The 16,046-nt window shown below is 48.7% G+C and overlaps 2 protein-coding genes across 2 annotated transcripts in view; both read right to left on the minus strand.

Annotated features, from left to right (window-relative positions):
• Serping1 (serpin family G member 1) overlaps positions 1-16,046 on the minus strand; it is a 258,370-nt gene that overhangs the window by 42,996 nt on the left and 199,328 nt on the right. The window lies entirely within an intron of this gene.
• Smtnl1 (smoothelin like 1) lies at positions 476-10,098 on the minus strand. Its single transcript, XM_046445728.1, has 8 exons — positions 10,036-10,098; positions 6,574-7,232; positions 6,169-6,301; positions 6,005-6,056; positions 4,814-4,972; positions 4,523-4,637; positions 4,201-4,352; positions 476-704 (listed from the first exon to the last, which is right to left on the minus strand). Exons 2-8 carry the CDS (start codon positions 7,228-7,230, stop codon positions 560-562), a joined length of 1,413 nt encoding a protein of 470 aa, XP_046301684.1. The 5' UTR covers positions 7,231-7,232; positions 10,036-10,098; the 3' UTR covers positions 476-559.

The following is a 16,046-nucleotide window of genomic DNA, read 5'->3' on the forward strand; positions in this document are numbered from 1 at the left end:
CTTGCAGCCATGCCAGCCTGAGATTTTGTGATGGTTGTTTGTTTTTGAGCAAACACGCTGCAATGGCTGATAAAGCCAGACAGGATCGTTAACAGAAAATGATAACCAGCTCCAGGTTCATCGTGATGAACCATGGAACGAGGAAAACAAACCGAAGCTTCAGCCACAGTTGGAGGGATTAACTTAACCCACAGGAAGAACTTTCTGGTTGCCTACAAAACTACTGACATCCCAGGGACAGAATGTGCGTTATCTCAATAGAGTCACCCCAGACCCCAGCAGCCCAGTTTGGGTACGATTTCTAGAGAAACCTCTATCTCCTGTCCTGCAGTTCCCCAATTTGGGGAAAAGCGTGGAAAGAGCAGAAGAGAACTGGGAAAAGTGCCCCCAGTGGCTCAGAATGTACTTTGGCCACCACTTATTGAACACTCATGGGGCAGAGTCCGGAGAGCAGAAAGGCAAGACGGGGTTTTACAAAAGTATTTTTAATGCAGTGGAAGCTGGTGCCACCGCTGGTCAGCTGGGCAGCCTGCCGCCTCCACCCACAAGGCCTGTCAGCTCATTTCTTCTTGGTCTTCACCAGCCCTTTCTGCACGAGGCTGCGGTACAGCTCCTGGATGTAGGTGTACACACACTTGGAGTCGGGCACTGCCAGCCGTACCATGTCATCTACCTCCAGCAGCTGGGCACAGTCCGCCAGTTTCCTGAGGGATGGGTGGGATGAGGATTAGAGCAACACAGGTGAAGGATATGGGAGCCAAGGAGCCAAGGGGTAGCTCAGGGAGGATGAATCTTATCAAACCATGTATGTTGGAGCTGGAAGATTGTCTAGCCAGCCATCCCACTGTATGGATGAGATAATTGAGGCCCCGACTGATTTAAAACTCAAACCCAGCGGGGCATGGTGGTACATGCCTGTAATTCTAGTGACTCAGGAGGATGAGGCAGGAGGGTCCCAAGTTCAAGGCCAGCCTCAGCAATTTAGCAAGGCCCTAAGCAACTTAGCAAGACCCTGTCTCAAAATTAAAAAATAAAAAGGGCTGGAGATGTGGCTCAGTGGTAAAGCGCCCCTGAGTTCAATCCCTGGTACAAAAAAAAAAAAAAAAAAGAAAGAAAAGAAACAAAAACCCTCAAACCCAGCTGGCTTTGATTCCAAAGCTTCCATGTCCTCACATCCTTGCCTGGGAGCAGGACCCTCTGGTCTCTAGTTCTACATTAACCTCCTCCTTCCATACATTTGTCTATCTGTCCAGAACTCCTGCTAGGCCAGTCCCCTAAAAGGGCAGAAAACAAATCCTAGCCACAGTGCTGGGGTGCAGCTGTAGCATCCACAAGAGTTTCACTCATTCTGACTCTGTGTATTTGTTAAGAGCCTACTGTGTGCCAGGCACTCTTCTAGGATCCAGGAATTCAGCAATGAACAAAGCCCAAACTTCCCCACTCTCGTGGCACTGAGAGTAATCATACATGTGAAGTAGATGCCACATCAAATGGTGAGAGGTGCTGGAGAGAAAAATAAGGCAGAGCAGGAAGAGCATCCGCTCCGGTGTTAGAGAGGGGATCCGGGATTTTTCATAGGTTGCTCATGATTTTTTAAATCATATGCATATCTGGGGACAGGACTAGGGATGGAGGAAACAGCACTTACAAAGGCCCTGAGACAGCCATGTTTGGTGTGTTTGAGGGGCTGCCGGGAACTTAGCAGTCGGTCCTTTCCTTCTAACTTCCCAGGTGTCCTGTGAGGCCATTTGATACTCAGCTTTGCTGAGGCTGATAAGCTGAACTAATCGCTGTTGGGGGCCTCACTACCCACTGCCAAGTGCTTTATCAAATAATTGCCTTTGGATGGTCTCACTTACTGGTCCTCAACCTGCCTGCGGAGGAACTGAGACTCAATATATGGGGGATTTGCTCCAGGTCAAAGTGAGTGACAGCTGGGACTCAACTCCAGACCTGCCTGATGCCTTTGGCACCTGCTCTGAAGCTGGGTCTCAGCAATTCCAGGCTGCCAAAGCCACCGTGGACACTGGCAGTAGGAGAGAGGAGGGCCCCAGCGGAAATCCTCTCTTGGGGCTGAGACAGCTGGGCTGAAATCCAAGCTGGGCTGGCCAGGGAGCTGGGGGAGGGATGCAGACCCGAGCATTTCGAAGAACAAGACAAGCAAGCTCCCTACAACCAAGGCAGTGACCTCAGCCCCAGGGGAGGCAAAACCCTTGTTTCCAGGGTGGTAGCACTGGCCTCAATTCAGCCTTGGCCGTTGCCCCCCCTCATCTCAGGATTCCATGGGAATCAGGAAAGTTCCAGAACAAAGCAGTCATATGTAGTGACTGGGCAGGGGGCCCTTACTTTTCACAGTTGATCTTTGCACCAAACACTATGATAGGAAGCTTTCAGAGATGTTAAGTGAGTTTCCCAGTCATCCAGTGGGAAGGAGGGGTCGAGGTTCAAACCTAGGAACCTCTGCTCTGTTCTCCTGCAGCTGTCTCTGCCTTCTCTGCCTCCTTTCCCTTTTCACTGTCCAACGCCTCCTGTCAGCCTCTAGGTGTCCTCTGATTATTCCTCCTGCCTTCCTGTGACCCTGCCTGGCTTGGCACCAGACACCAAGCAGCTGCGGGAGGCCAGTGGCCTGTGCCCTCCAGGCTGGGGATATTTGGCCGGGTCAGAGCTGAATGGCCTTCTTTCTGATGTTCACGATGCTCCCTACAGCCCACCCCTGCCACTGCCTTCCTGCACAGAAAAAATCAGGCAAGCTCTCTACTTGTATCCACTGCAGGATTGTGGAGGACAAAATGAGACCATCCAAGGAAACCCCTTGGAGGAACGCGTGGTGCCTGCTCACTGGACTCATGAAACTGTCATCGTTAAAGGTGTTTCTGAGCCCAGGGTGGGACATGGTGCTCCTCACTGCCTCATGCCCCCACCCCAAACACCCCCATCCCATCCCATGGCAAGATAATTTGGAACTGGAGGGAACCTTCTGGAACCTTGAGTCTGGTGTTGGGTTTATTTTTCCCTTCCAGTGCCAGTGTTGGAACCCAGGGCCTTGATGGGTTAGGTAAATGCCCTTCCACCCATCTACACCCCTCACCCAGAGCCTGGCAGTTTCCAGATGGTATCCTTGTTGTTCTAGGACCCTACAGATGTGCCTCAGGGGCCATCTTGGGAAGGGAGGGGAGGGCACTGAGCTCTTCCTAACCTAAAAAGTTCTCCCTTTAATCTGTTTTGTAGTTGAACATTCATTAAAGTTTTCTTTGAGGAAATCAGCCGTGAAGAAGAAAATGTTGAGAAGTTCAGATCAATATTAATCCTTTCTTGTTGCTGATGGGGACATGCGATCCCCGCTGCAGGTTGGTGGCCAGGCCTGGATTAGATTAGAGGGCTCGGCCACCCACGCCAAAGTGCTCTCACGTTCTCATTATCTAGTCCCTGTCCCTGGACTTTGGAAATACACATGGGGTCCTTCCCTGGGCCTCAGAGTTGCCCTCTGCACAGCCCTGTCTCCCCCCTGGTAACTCAGAAGCATCTCCTGTGTTCCTCCCCTAAGGCTGGAGAGAGCTCCTGGACTGAGCTTCTCATGGGTAGAGATGGGAGCCTGGGGCTAAGGCTGACTTTGGAGCAACGATTCCCTGTCAGGCTGTGAAGTGAAAAATAATCATCATAGCAACTGTGGACTCATTCATTAGATTGTGGTGACACAGCCAAAGTGCCTACTGCGCCGGGTTAGGAACTGTTACAGGAGCTTGATTATTTTACTTGATCCTTACAAGAACGCTGGAAAGGAAATATCATGCCTATTTTCAGGGAGGTAAAGAGTCATGCCCAAGACTATGTAACTGACAAATGACCGAGCCGGAGTCTGACCCCAATCTCTGCAACATTCCTGTCTAAAACAGCAGGCCTGTCTCTTCTCTGTCCCTTACCCTGCCTGAATTTTCTTGATGGCACTGTCACCGTTTGATATTGTTTTCACCTCACTGTGTGTGTGTTTATCCATCTTGAATGGGCCCCCTGAGCGAGCAGGGGTTTTTGCCTGTAGAAGCCACTGACGTTTCCCCAGAGCCCGGTGCTCCATAGATACCTGTCGATACATGAACGTGTGGCCCGACATCCACCTGACCACCACTGTCCACCCCTGTGACTCCAGCCCACTCTTAGGCGGCCCGAGCTCCCAGCGGGCCTGCATCCCGGGGCCGAGCTTACTCTGCAGTGGAGAAGGCCAGGGTGAAGTTGTGTCGGCGCTTTGTGGGGTCCAGTTCCGCGTAGTCAAAGGCATCAGGGAAGAACTTGTGGATGAGAGCGCAGAAGGCCATGCCACTGCTCCAGCTGGAGGAGAAATTCTGGATATCCACGTGCTGTGGGGCCAGGGGTGCAGAAGGCCTGGTGACCCTCGGGCCAGAGGGCCTCAACTTTGACCCTCTCTCCCTCCCTCTCTTTGGGGTTAGCACCACTCAGGCCCTCCCCAGCACCACCTCCCTGGGTAAGGGTCCCCTGCCTCATCCATGGGTCCCCGTTCTGTGCCCACCTCGTAGTTTCTTGTCATGGCCCGGCACCACTCCAACAGCATGTTCTTGACCCCGCCAATGGCGGCCCCAGCTGCCTTAGTGTTCCGGAACAGGGCAGTGGGGCCCGAGGCTGCCCTGGGACAGGGGAGAGGTGTACAGGCTTCCCCAAAGGGCCCCACTGGGAGGAGCCCCAGCACCCCAATGTCAGTCCTCCTGCCCTGGCCTGGGCTTTTCCCACTGGCCCTCAGGCCTGCAGCTCCCCACCCCTCCCATGGATCCCAGGGCAAGCCCAGCTCCCGCCTGTATCCTACCCGCCAAACTTGTCCACAATGGCTTTGCGATTCTGGGCACGGGGTCCCCGGGGCCGCGTTGGGACTGACACCCTGCGCTCCGGTGCCTTCTCCTTCTTCTTCTCCCCGGAAGGAGGGGACTCCGTGGGACTCTGGGGCACATCGCTGGGTGAAGACTCACTACATGCAGAGGTCAGAGGTATGAGAGGAGTTGGGACCACCCATGTAAGACACAGGGCAGGGGGCACTGCCACCTAAATGGGCAAGGGCAGTTGTGGTGCCTGTAGTCAGCACTTACCCTGTGCCCAGCACTTGGAGGGGACGAGAAGGAATAAAGAGGCTCAGCCTAACTTTGGGGAGCATGTGGTCTAGTGAGGCCACATGGGCAGACTAGGACCCATCTGAGATCTGACCTGAGTTTGGATCTTGGCTTTGCTTTTATTTGCTGTGTGATCTTGAGACTGTCACGTCACTTCTCTGAGCTTCAGTTTCCCCATCTGTAAAATGGGGATAAGAATACCTACTGACAGGGCGATTCTAAGGCCTGCAGAATAAGGAGACTGGGAAGCACCTGGAGATGCCTGCCACACAGCAGCGTGACTGATGTGAATAATCTGGGTGTCTTTCCCTAAGAAGGACAAGGAGGTGGATTTATGTGGGATGCCAAGAAAGATTCTTGTAATGACTGAGGTTGTGCAATGCAAGCACAAGGCTGGTTATCTAAGACATGCTGCGTTCAGGGCACCGTACACTTTATGTTCATGTCATTTAAGCCTCACAATAATCCTATGAGGTGGATACAATCATTATGCCCACTTCACAGATGAGAGGAGGTTAGGTGACATGGTCAAGGTCACACAGCTGGTAAGTGTCAGAGCCACTGTCCAAACTCAGGTTTTTGGATCATGCTCTCATGGATGATGCTGATACCATAGGATTCTGCACTGTAAGGCAAGCAGCTCCTGGGAAGAGTCAGTGATGCCGAGGAGGAGCCCCAGCTGTGGAGCGGGAGGTAGGCCATGTGTCCCTCATGCTTCCTTCTGTCTCTCACTTCTTTGGTTTCCTGGGCTCTGCTCTGGGATAGGAGGCTGAATGCCAGGAATCCTGGAACATCCTGAAATCAGGTGCTGGAGGCCCAGACAGAGGTGACGATAACTTGAAGGGAGCAGGAGGTAGGGGCAGTTGGAGCTGAGCCCCAGAGCTTGACCTTACCTGGCTGAAGGACTGGTCTCTCCAGAAGCTGCAGAGTCTGGGCCCAGTCCATCTGCAGGAGAGAACGGGGGAGGGAAGCTGGGGCTCTCCACAATGCGCTCTTTGCATCTGACTCCCCAGGGCAGCCCCTGCAGCATCCCGGGGGTTCACCGGCTCTCACTCACCTGGGCTGAGGCTGGGGCCTTCCTCCGTGGGGCTCTCAGGCCACTCCTCAGGGGAGCTGGGTATCACCGCTGCCCCTTCCTCTGACTCTTTTCCCTCATTCCGCTCTTGCTCTTCAGTGGCATCCCCTGGCTCCTGTATTGAACAGGATCTGGTTGGGCTCACAGTCACACAAGCCCATGCCCAATGCTTTGTGAGGACCACAGAATGATCTAGAAGGTAGCCGGGAGTCACAGCACTGCATCCCTGTTTCCCGCCACCACCCCCAGGCTCTTCACATCTGGGAGGAAGACTGAACCTTCCCAAAGGAATAAAGCAGGGAGGACTTGCTCCCTGGCGATCAGAAGACTCCAGAACCTCGTTGTTGGTGGGCGAGGGGGCATCTTCCTCTTTTCTGCCTCACTCACCACCAATTCTTTTGCATCAGAGTCAGCCTCCTGTTTCCCATCCACCTCCTGGGGTTCTTTCTGCTCCTCCTCTTTCATGGCAGCCTTCTTCTGAGATTCAGTCTTGGTCTCCTTGTTGGCAGCCTCCTCCCCAACGGCCTCCTTGGGTTCTGGCTTGTCTTTGTCCCTCACATCAGCTTTCCCCCTAGAATCAGGCTCAGCCTCTTTCTCACCAGCCTTGGCCTCTTTCTCATCAGCCTTGGCCTCTTTCTCATCAGTCTTCTGCGTTTCTGAGGCCTGCGTGGCCTCCTCTTTTGCCTCTGCCTCCTTGGGTTCAGATTTGGTCTCTTCTTCCCCGCCAGTCTTCTCCCGAGAAGCCACTGTGGCCTCTTTTTCAGGTTCAGCCTTGGCCTCCTCCTTCCCACTGGCCTCCTTCTGGGGTTCTACCTTAACCTCATCTAAGCCGTTGGCTTCCCCCTGGCTTTCCACTGGCATGCCACCCTCGCCTGGTGCTTCTTCCTGCTTCCCTGCCCCTTCTGGAGGCCCCTCTTTGACAGTCTGCCCAGCTGTGCCTTTGGTCTTCTCCTCTGCAGAGCCACCTCCTGACGTCCCAGGGTTCTCTGTGGTCGGAGAGACGGGAGTCCCATCCTCAGTGGGTTTTCCTTCCTTCTGCTCCATGTCTGGAAAGAGAAGACAAGAGGACCTGCTCATGCTCCATCCCTGCATGAGGTGGAGACCCCACCTTCCAAGAGTTCTTGTCTGGGAGTCAGGATGCCTGTGGGTCAGGCCTGGCTCCCCCATTACTTGGACACGATGCTCACATATCCACTTGTTCTGGGGTAAATGAAGGCTACAGTGACCGTTTCCCCAAAGGTGGAGCAGTTGGGCCACATTGACTTGATGTTGGGTGGTATTCACCTAACCCCCGCCCCCAACACCCTCGTAGCTTCTGGCTTTGACTTTAAATAACATGGGTTCACATGATGCCTTTTGGATGATTTTGCACCCCACTCCCTGCCTCTCTTTTCTTTTCTTCTTCTTCTTTTTTTCTTTTTTCAGTAGCAGGGATTGAACCCAGGGGGACTGGAATTACAGACATACACCACTGTGCCCAGAGATTTTGCCTCTGTGTTTATTAAGCCAGTGAAGTGGCCACACTTGGATCCTAGCATCCTGGAATACCTGTGGAATAATTGCTACTTGGCCCCCTAGAACTCAAAGCAGGCAGGAGTACTTCCACAGAATTATCTCTGTTTTGTTTCCATTGTAGGTATTTTTACAGTTACTATTTCTGGCAAGTGATATTGAGTTTCCATTTCCAACAGTGATATAAAGTGTCTTTTAAAAATGCATTTATTGAATTTTAAAATAAGTTAATTCAAAGGAAGGCATTCAGGAAATTGGAGTACAGGCAGTGCAGATGTAACTAAATCATAGAGGTGGTGTAAAAAAAGCTGAATTATGGGAACCCCTGGGCCAGCTGCTCTCTGAATCACTGCCAGACTGTGGTTCTCAGAAAAGGTGGGCAAAGAAGAGTTTGTTTTGGTAAAAAATAGAATCGTACTCAGGCTAGCTTCTGCAGGGAATTCTCAGCCTCCAAGTGCTCCTGGAAGTGTGTGAGACATCATTCTCCTATTTCAGTCCTGTGGATACTTAAGATCTACAATAACAGGTGAGTAGGGGGACAGGTCCAACTCCTTTATCCCCCTGCCTTTCTTGAGGGGGTAGTTACAAAGAAAACAATCCCCAAATAGGGCTCAAGGCATGACTCAGACCATAAGAAAAGTGGTCACTCTTGTCACTGGCTAAAAATACTTCCTGCCCTTGGCAGTACTATCTTTCTTGGTGATAGTGCCCAGGGCACCTGGGTAATTGGGACAGAGCACAGGAGGCAGGAATACATGCAGACGGGGACAGGGCTCTGTTCCTGCCACCCATCTGGGTCTTACTGCCCCCAGATCAGAGTCCTGGGGTCCTTAGATTTGGTGACCTCAGCATTTCCCAGGAAGGAGGCTGGGTTCACAAAGATGCAGTCTATAGAGTCCACCCTCCTGCTCAGCCCCCGTGGTTCAGCAGGCCCAGCAATGTATCAGAGTAAGGAGGAACATGGCCCTGGGTGGTGGCACTTCAGCAGAGAACAAGGAGGTCCTGGACCTGGCTTTGACCCCCACCTTCTAGTCACCAGATCTGAGCCCAGGTCAACTGCTTCTGACTCTCAGGGCCTTAATTTCCACTAACAATGACAGGCTTCATCTAGATCCCATTCTATAGACTGTGCTGTGTGGGAAATTAGGGTCTCCCACCATACTAATAAGGTTTCCTGTGGACGTGGGAGAGAGATGTATTCTCTGACCAAAGTTCTTCTAGAAATAGCTTGCGCTTCACTTAGAGTACACGGCTTCACCGGCACCCAGTAGATCTCATATGGCCCCTGGTAAAGGAAGCGTAACTTTGCCTAACCTCCAGGTTACTCATTTTTCCCCAAACTGATTTGCACGGGCTTTTTTCTTCCTCTGCTTTTTTTTTTTTTTTTTGCTTATGGGACTATTTTCCTGAAGAGCATCTACTGCCCCCTGGAGCAATACCATGTCCAGCAGGAAGAAGTATGCAGAACAGCTTGTCTGAAGGAGCCACACAGCCCTTTCCCCTCCTGCTCTGTTCTTGGGGGGAAGGTGGGTGAAGTAGTGGTGAAAGTCAATGATTGGGGGTCTTCCTGGGATCAACCCCAGCTCCCACTGTTTAGTAATGGTGTGATCTTAAGCAAGCTACCTACCCTCTCTTGTTTTAATTTCTGGGGATAAAAGTAGGCCCCACACCCTGGGGATGATGGAGGGTTAAGGAAGCCAGTTTGGAGGGAGCACAGCACACATCAGGTCTTAGGGTGGAGGTTGGATGCACCCTGCCTGTGCCAGATAAGGTCCTGACCTGGCCTCGAGGGCATTTGTTCGTGAAACAAGGCAGAGAGAACTGAATGTCAGTAAGATGATGACAAGCCCTTTTTATACCCCCAAGTGTAGCAGTGTTGGGCTGAGACGCGCTGAGGACTCCAACCCCCTTCTCTCCATCGGCACGTCGCCCACAAATGGCCATCCTGCATGCTCATCTCCTCAGCTCTCCACCCTCCAGACTGATCATAAATAGACATGGAGTGAAGGAGCCCTACTGCTGAGGGGCCGGGACAACACCACCCACACCTGCACTCACAATTCCCAAGCAGTTGGCAGCTCTGCCTTACCTGGTCCTTCCTCACTCTGGCCCTTCTGAATGGGTGGTGTTATTAGCCCCACTTTACAGACCAGGAATTTGAGGCTCAAGGAGCTGAGGACCCTATGACCAAAGTCATAGGAGAATAAAATGGCCCAAACCATAGCTAGAACCCAGGCCTCCTGACTCCCGGAAGAGAAACCATACACAGACACTGCTTCCAATAATAACTCCTCAGCCCAGTGTCCCCTCAAAGGTCCCACAGCAGCGACACCTCACCTGTGGGTAGAGCTGTCAGGTACGGCTGAGGAACTCCTCTCTCTTCTAAGTGCACACTACTAGGTCCTTGGTGAAAGTTTCTCCACCCCCTCCTTCCTGTCTAACTCTCTACTTCCTTCCTCCTTCCTTCCCCAGGAAGCCCCCATATCATCCCTGTTTTGTGTCTAAGGCAGCACTGCAGACAGCTCCCTGCAGCAGGAAGAAGAAACCCAGGTTCCAAGCCCCAAAGAGCATGAAGGATGCCTGTTGTTTCTACTGATTTCTCCACCACCCACCACTACCCAATCCATCTTCCAGTGGACCTGAGGCGGCCCCTCTTCCCACTCTTCCCACTTGGCCAGAGACCCTCCCTTGGAGGTGTTCCTCTCAACAGCTCAGAGTCCACCTCCCAGCCCCACTGTACTGGCAATACCCCCAAAGTCCCCTCCACCCTTTGAGGTCCTCCTCATGGATGGCCACCTGCAGGCTACTCTCTAGATGAGTTCAAGGTTACCAACTCCTCAGGATCAAGTCCCTGGGCTCTGGCATCTAAAGAGAGTTGACATAGTGGTGGAGAAAATTAGAGAGGAACCTGGATTTCTCTAATTGTAGGATCCTTCGTGGAAGCCCTGGCCCTTAGAAGGTGGGCGTTGGGATTGGCAGATGGGGAGGGACCCTTAGAAAGGGGCGCAGGCCTTCTCTTACCTGGAGGCCTCTGCCTGGGGCTTGGGAGCTGTCGCCTTTCTCTAGTTGAATGGCCTCACTCCCGGGCTGCCTTTAAGCCCCAGTGACTTCTAGCCCCCAGCTCATGGGCCCGCCTCCCTCCCGCTCTTCCTCTCCCCTTCCACCCCACCCCACCCCCACTGCAAGAGGCCTGGGCTGCCCGAAGAGCATTGTTTACTGCCCTGTTGGTACAACACTTTCCCCTAGACTGGGAGGCTCAGATTTCCCCTGAGGATCTGACAGGTGGCACCTTTCAATCATGCTGTGTCCCTCCCTCCCTGACCAGAGCAGCATCAGTCCTGCCATCACCTTCCTTCCCAATGTGCCCTGGCTCTGGGGACCCTGACAATCACTGCAGAGCCCATTTAGGGCCTGGTTCCCAGTCCTCTGGCCCCCCGGGCTCATCCAGACCACTGTGGCAAGGTCCTGTGCCTTCTCTCAGCCCCTGGCCCTCAATGTTCCTCCATGCAGTCCCTTTCACTCTCAGATCTGGCAGCTGCTGAAGGGTGGGCTGAGGAGGGGCTGAGTGGGCCAGCTGCTGAAGCAGAGGATGTCTCAGGCTCACGCTGGACAGAGAGATTTGACGGGGGAGGGGAGTCGAGAAAATACATAACTCCCGGGTTCTGTTTTGAACTCAAGTAAGTGGTAGGCTTTGAATGCATTTCTCTGCTGAACTGCAATTTTCCTTAGTACGAAACCAAAACATGTCTTTACCCTCGCTCTGTGTCCTATGGTCTAAGAAAGGTGCCACTTTGGAGAATGTGGGCAAGAGATATTCCTGCCACTTAGGAGACTTGTGACTCCTCCAGTGAGGCTTTCCCAGACCCCATCACTCAGCCACTGCCTCCATTCTGTTCCTTAAATGTATTGACTCTTTTCCAGACTCGGACTGGTTCTTCCTTCTGCTCTTTGCAAGACTGGCTCCTTCTCATCCTTCTGGACTCAGCTCAAATTTCCTTTCCTCAGAGACTCTTCCATGACCTTCAGTTCCTCTCCCGCATTTCAGCCTGTTTTGTGTTCTTCATAATACTTAATGGAATCTAAAATTACCTTGTTCATTTCCTTCTTCTCTAAGCTCCATGAATCCAGGGAATTTATCACCCATGCTCATGGATGTATGTTCAGGGCTTTGCAAATGCCTGGTGTATATTAGATGCTTGATAAATAAACAGCAAATTAACTAACAAATTAACTGATCAATAGAAATATGGAATAGGAACTGGGGTCCTATGCCTGGGATGATCTGGAAGACAGATGGTTTTGCACAGCCAGGTTTAGATGCCCATGGTCAAACAGTTCAATATGAATGGCTGCTGGCTGCCTCTAGTATTATGTTCCCTTCATCCAACCAGAGTTTATCTGTCCAAGACTGGTGAGTGCTTCTACTTCTGTCTTACTGTCCTTTTTCTTTTTCTTTTTTTAAATCCATTTCTCTCCTTGTCTTACTGCCATTAGATACTGAAACCAACAAAATAGTCAATCAATCATCGAAACTTATCTTAGACAATTCTTTTACTCGTTGATTAAATGGTTTTTGAATACCTACTAGGTGCTGGGGACATAGCACTGAAAACAGATCATTTTAGTAAGCAAGCCAATAAATTTAAAAAATGTAGTATATTAGATGGGGACTGGTTCTATAGAGAAAAGTGAAAACAGGAAGAGGATGGGGAAGTGGGGATTTCTTTTTTTGGGGGGATGCACTTTTAGATAGAGTGGTCAAGGAAGGAATCACAGAGGCGGTGGTACAGGAGGGAAGAACTGAAGGAAGTGAGACTGAACATGGGCGAACTAGGGAAAGAGCATTGCAGGCAGAGGGAAGGGCAATGGAGAGAGGGAAACATGTTTGGCGTGTTCAAGGAAGAGAGAGGAGGTCAGCAAGCTGGGGCACAGCGCTGGGCCAGGAGAAGAGTTGGACATAAAAGGCAGTAGCAGGGATCTGGCAAATCATGTAGGGTCTTGTCGGTAACTCTGTCCCTTTCATTAAGGATTTTGGCTTTTGCTCTGTGATTGGGAGCCACAGGAGTGTTTTAGGTTGGGAAGTGATATGGTCTAACTTTAGTTTTTGACAACATCACTCTGGTTGCTGTTTTGAGAACAGTTGAGGGGGAAGCATGGGCTTTAGAAGTGGGGACACCAGCCAGGAGACTCTCTTAGTGACTCAGATGCAAGATGAGGTGACTTGGACCAGACTGTCAGCAGTGGAGATGAGGAGAAATGGTGAGGGACAATAACAGCAAAGGCCGTGATGAAGACTGGACCAGCTTTCTCTTCAAGTTGATAGAATGTTCTCTCATTAGCTCATCTCAGGGCAGTCCAGGGAGGACACCTGTCTTTGTATTCTCTGTACCTTTCATGAGTGGTCAGGTACCAATGGGGACATCCTGAGTGACAACCCTTCATCCCTTCTCTGGAGTTGAATTCCCATCCAAGAAGACAATACTTGACCCATGGTGAGTGGCAAATACACAACTCCCCTGTGTAAGGCTGGGAACAGAGAGAACTCAGGGTAGAGGGAGAGGCCAGAGTTTCAGCATGGTGCTGACAGAGATCTGCAGTTTTGGATAACATATCAGAAGTTCAAGAATATCCTTACAAGCTAAAGCTATCTAAGCTGTCTTTTTCAGGGACAATTGGAGATTTCTACTTGTTGGGTCTCCAAATGTCTGACTATGTAAGTATAGGAGAAAGACACAATCTCACAGTAAATAACGACAACAATAAAATCATTATCAATAAGAATAATGATTCTCAGGTGCTGAGGGAGGGTGACATGGGGAATTGCTGTTCAATGCATATAGTTTTAGTTATGCAACTTGAATAAGTTCTAGGGATCTACTGTAAAATAGATAATGATGTTTCATTATACACTCATGTATTCATGAAGTGGGTAAATCTCATGTTAAGTGTTCTTACACAATTTAAAAAAGAGAGGCCCTTTTGAGAAATTGGGGAAAATAGAATATTTGCATTAAATCATATTAATAATTAAATTATATCAATAAACTACTATATGGGGCTTGGGATACAGCTCAGCCTGTATGAGGCCCACGGTTTTGGTCTTCAGCACTGCAAATGACAACAAAACAAAATAAAATAAAAACAAAACAAAAACCTATAATTTTGAGGGCATGGAAATAGAATTTTTGGGAAAAAGAACTTCATTTGTTAGAGATTAAAAACAGATGAAGAAAATATAACCAAATGTTAACAATTATTAAATCCTGGAGATGGATATATGGAAGTTCAATCGACTGTGCTTTCTACTTTTCTGTATGTTCTAAATTTGTCCTGACAAAAGCCTTTTGAAAAGGATGAGAACAATGATTTCTTTTTATTGAGTATCTATCATGGATTATCTTCTTTATTCACATTGTCTTTTTGATTTGTTTTCCTTTCTATAGAGATTTTTTAGGCTTTTTATTGTGAAATAATTATAGGTTCACAGGAAGTTGCATAAATAGTAGACATAGACCCTGGATACTCTTCACCCAGCTTCCACTAAAAGTTAAATCTTGGGAAGGGAGAAGGTGGAGAGCAAGGGTAAGTACTGGGGACTTAATTGGAATAAATTATACTCCAGGAATTTATAATTATGTCAAAATAAATCATAGTATTATGTATAACTATTATGACTAATGAAAAATAAAATCTTACATAACTACATATAATATCAAAGCCAGAAAAATTGACATTGGTACAATATAGGTGTATATTTCTATGATTTTTCTTTTTCTTTGAGTTGTTAGGGATTGACCCTGAGGTATATCCCTAGCCCTTTTTATTTTTGAGACAGGGCCTCCTCAAATGGTTCGGGCTGGCCTCAGACTTTAGATCCTTCTCCCACCTCAGTCTCCCAAGTAGCTGGGATTACAGGAGTGAACACCCACTCTTGGCCATACCACATTTAGATGCTTGTCACCATCACCTCAATCAGGACACAGAACCATTCTATAACCCCTCAGATCTCCCATGTGCTACCTACACTTCCTTTCCTCCACAAGCCTTCACCTCTAGTGGTCTCTTCTTCATCTCTTCATCATTTTGATAATGTTATGTGAATGGAATCATATAGTATATAACCTTTCAGAACACCCAGTAAGTATCCCATTTAAGAGTCAAATTCCTTCTGTAAGAATCCCTCTCCTTTTTCCATGCAGCTTCTTAGTCATTCATAATATGATGACTATATTTTCAAAAGCAAAAATGAGTATGTAAAAAACGTGGATGTGTAACCGACGTGATTCTGCAATCTGTATACGAGGGAAAAATGGGAGTTCATAACCCACTTGAATCAAATGTATGAAATATGATATGTCAAGAGCTATGTAATGTTTTGAACAACTAATAATTAAAAAAAGAGAAACAAACAAACAAACAAAAAAACCAAAAGCAAAAATGAGGGCAGGATATGTCCATTAAAACATCTATACTGGGGATCAGAGTGTAGCTTAGTGGGACACTGAATGCTTAGCATGTACAAGGTCCTGGGTTCAATGTCCATAACCCCCCAGAATCTGAAAGGAATATCAGAGCAACATAATTCATCATGGCCTAAACATGGAACAATCAAATATCCATCAACAGAGAAATGGATGCATGAATCCTGGTATATTCATACAATTAAATACTAGGCAGAAACAGAAAAGAATGAACACAGACATACACAACAATTCGAATGAAATCTTACAGACTACTTTAAGTTAAAGAAATCAGGGACAAAACAAAATAATGCATAATTTTATTTACATGTGGTACAAGAACAGGCAAAACTAATTGATAGTGATAGAAGTCAGAATAGTAATAACATCTAGAGAAGGTGTATTGACTGGGAAGGAACATGAGATAACTTTTGGGGGGTGCAGGAAATATTTTATATCTTCATCGGGGTGTAGTTATATGTATGTAAAATATTTTTAAAATTAATTCTTAGTAGGAAGTTTAACTGGAAGTTTAACTGGAACTTATTGGGAGGGCAATTGCCTATCATGTGAAAAGCACACACACACACACACACGCACACACAATAAATAAAGTTTAAGACTGATTTGTTTTACACCATTTACTGTATAAATGTTATACTTCAATCTTAAAAGAATCAGAGCATAGACTTTTATGAAGATGAGTCCTAAGGGCAGTAATGGAAGGCTGATGTTTAAAATTAAGAATGTTGGGGCTGGGATGTAGTTCAGTGGTAGAGCATATGCTTAGCATATGTAGGCTCTGGGTTTAACACCTACTATCCCTACCCCAAATCAGAACTGTTTTTGGACAACTACCAAAGTGTAATGATAACTATACATATAAAA

Source organism: Marmota monax, unplaced genomic scaffold (assembly GCF_021218885.2).
Source record: "Marmota monax isolate L192 unplaced genomic scaffold, Marmota_monax_Labrador192_F-V1.1 WCK01_AAM20220418_F8-fsc00038, whole genome shotgun sequence".
NCBI lineage: Eukaryota > Metazoa > Chordata > Mammalia > Rodentia > Sciuridae > Marmota > Marmota monax.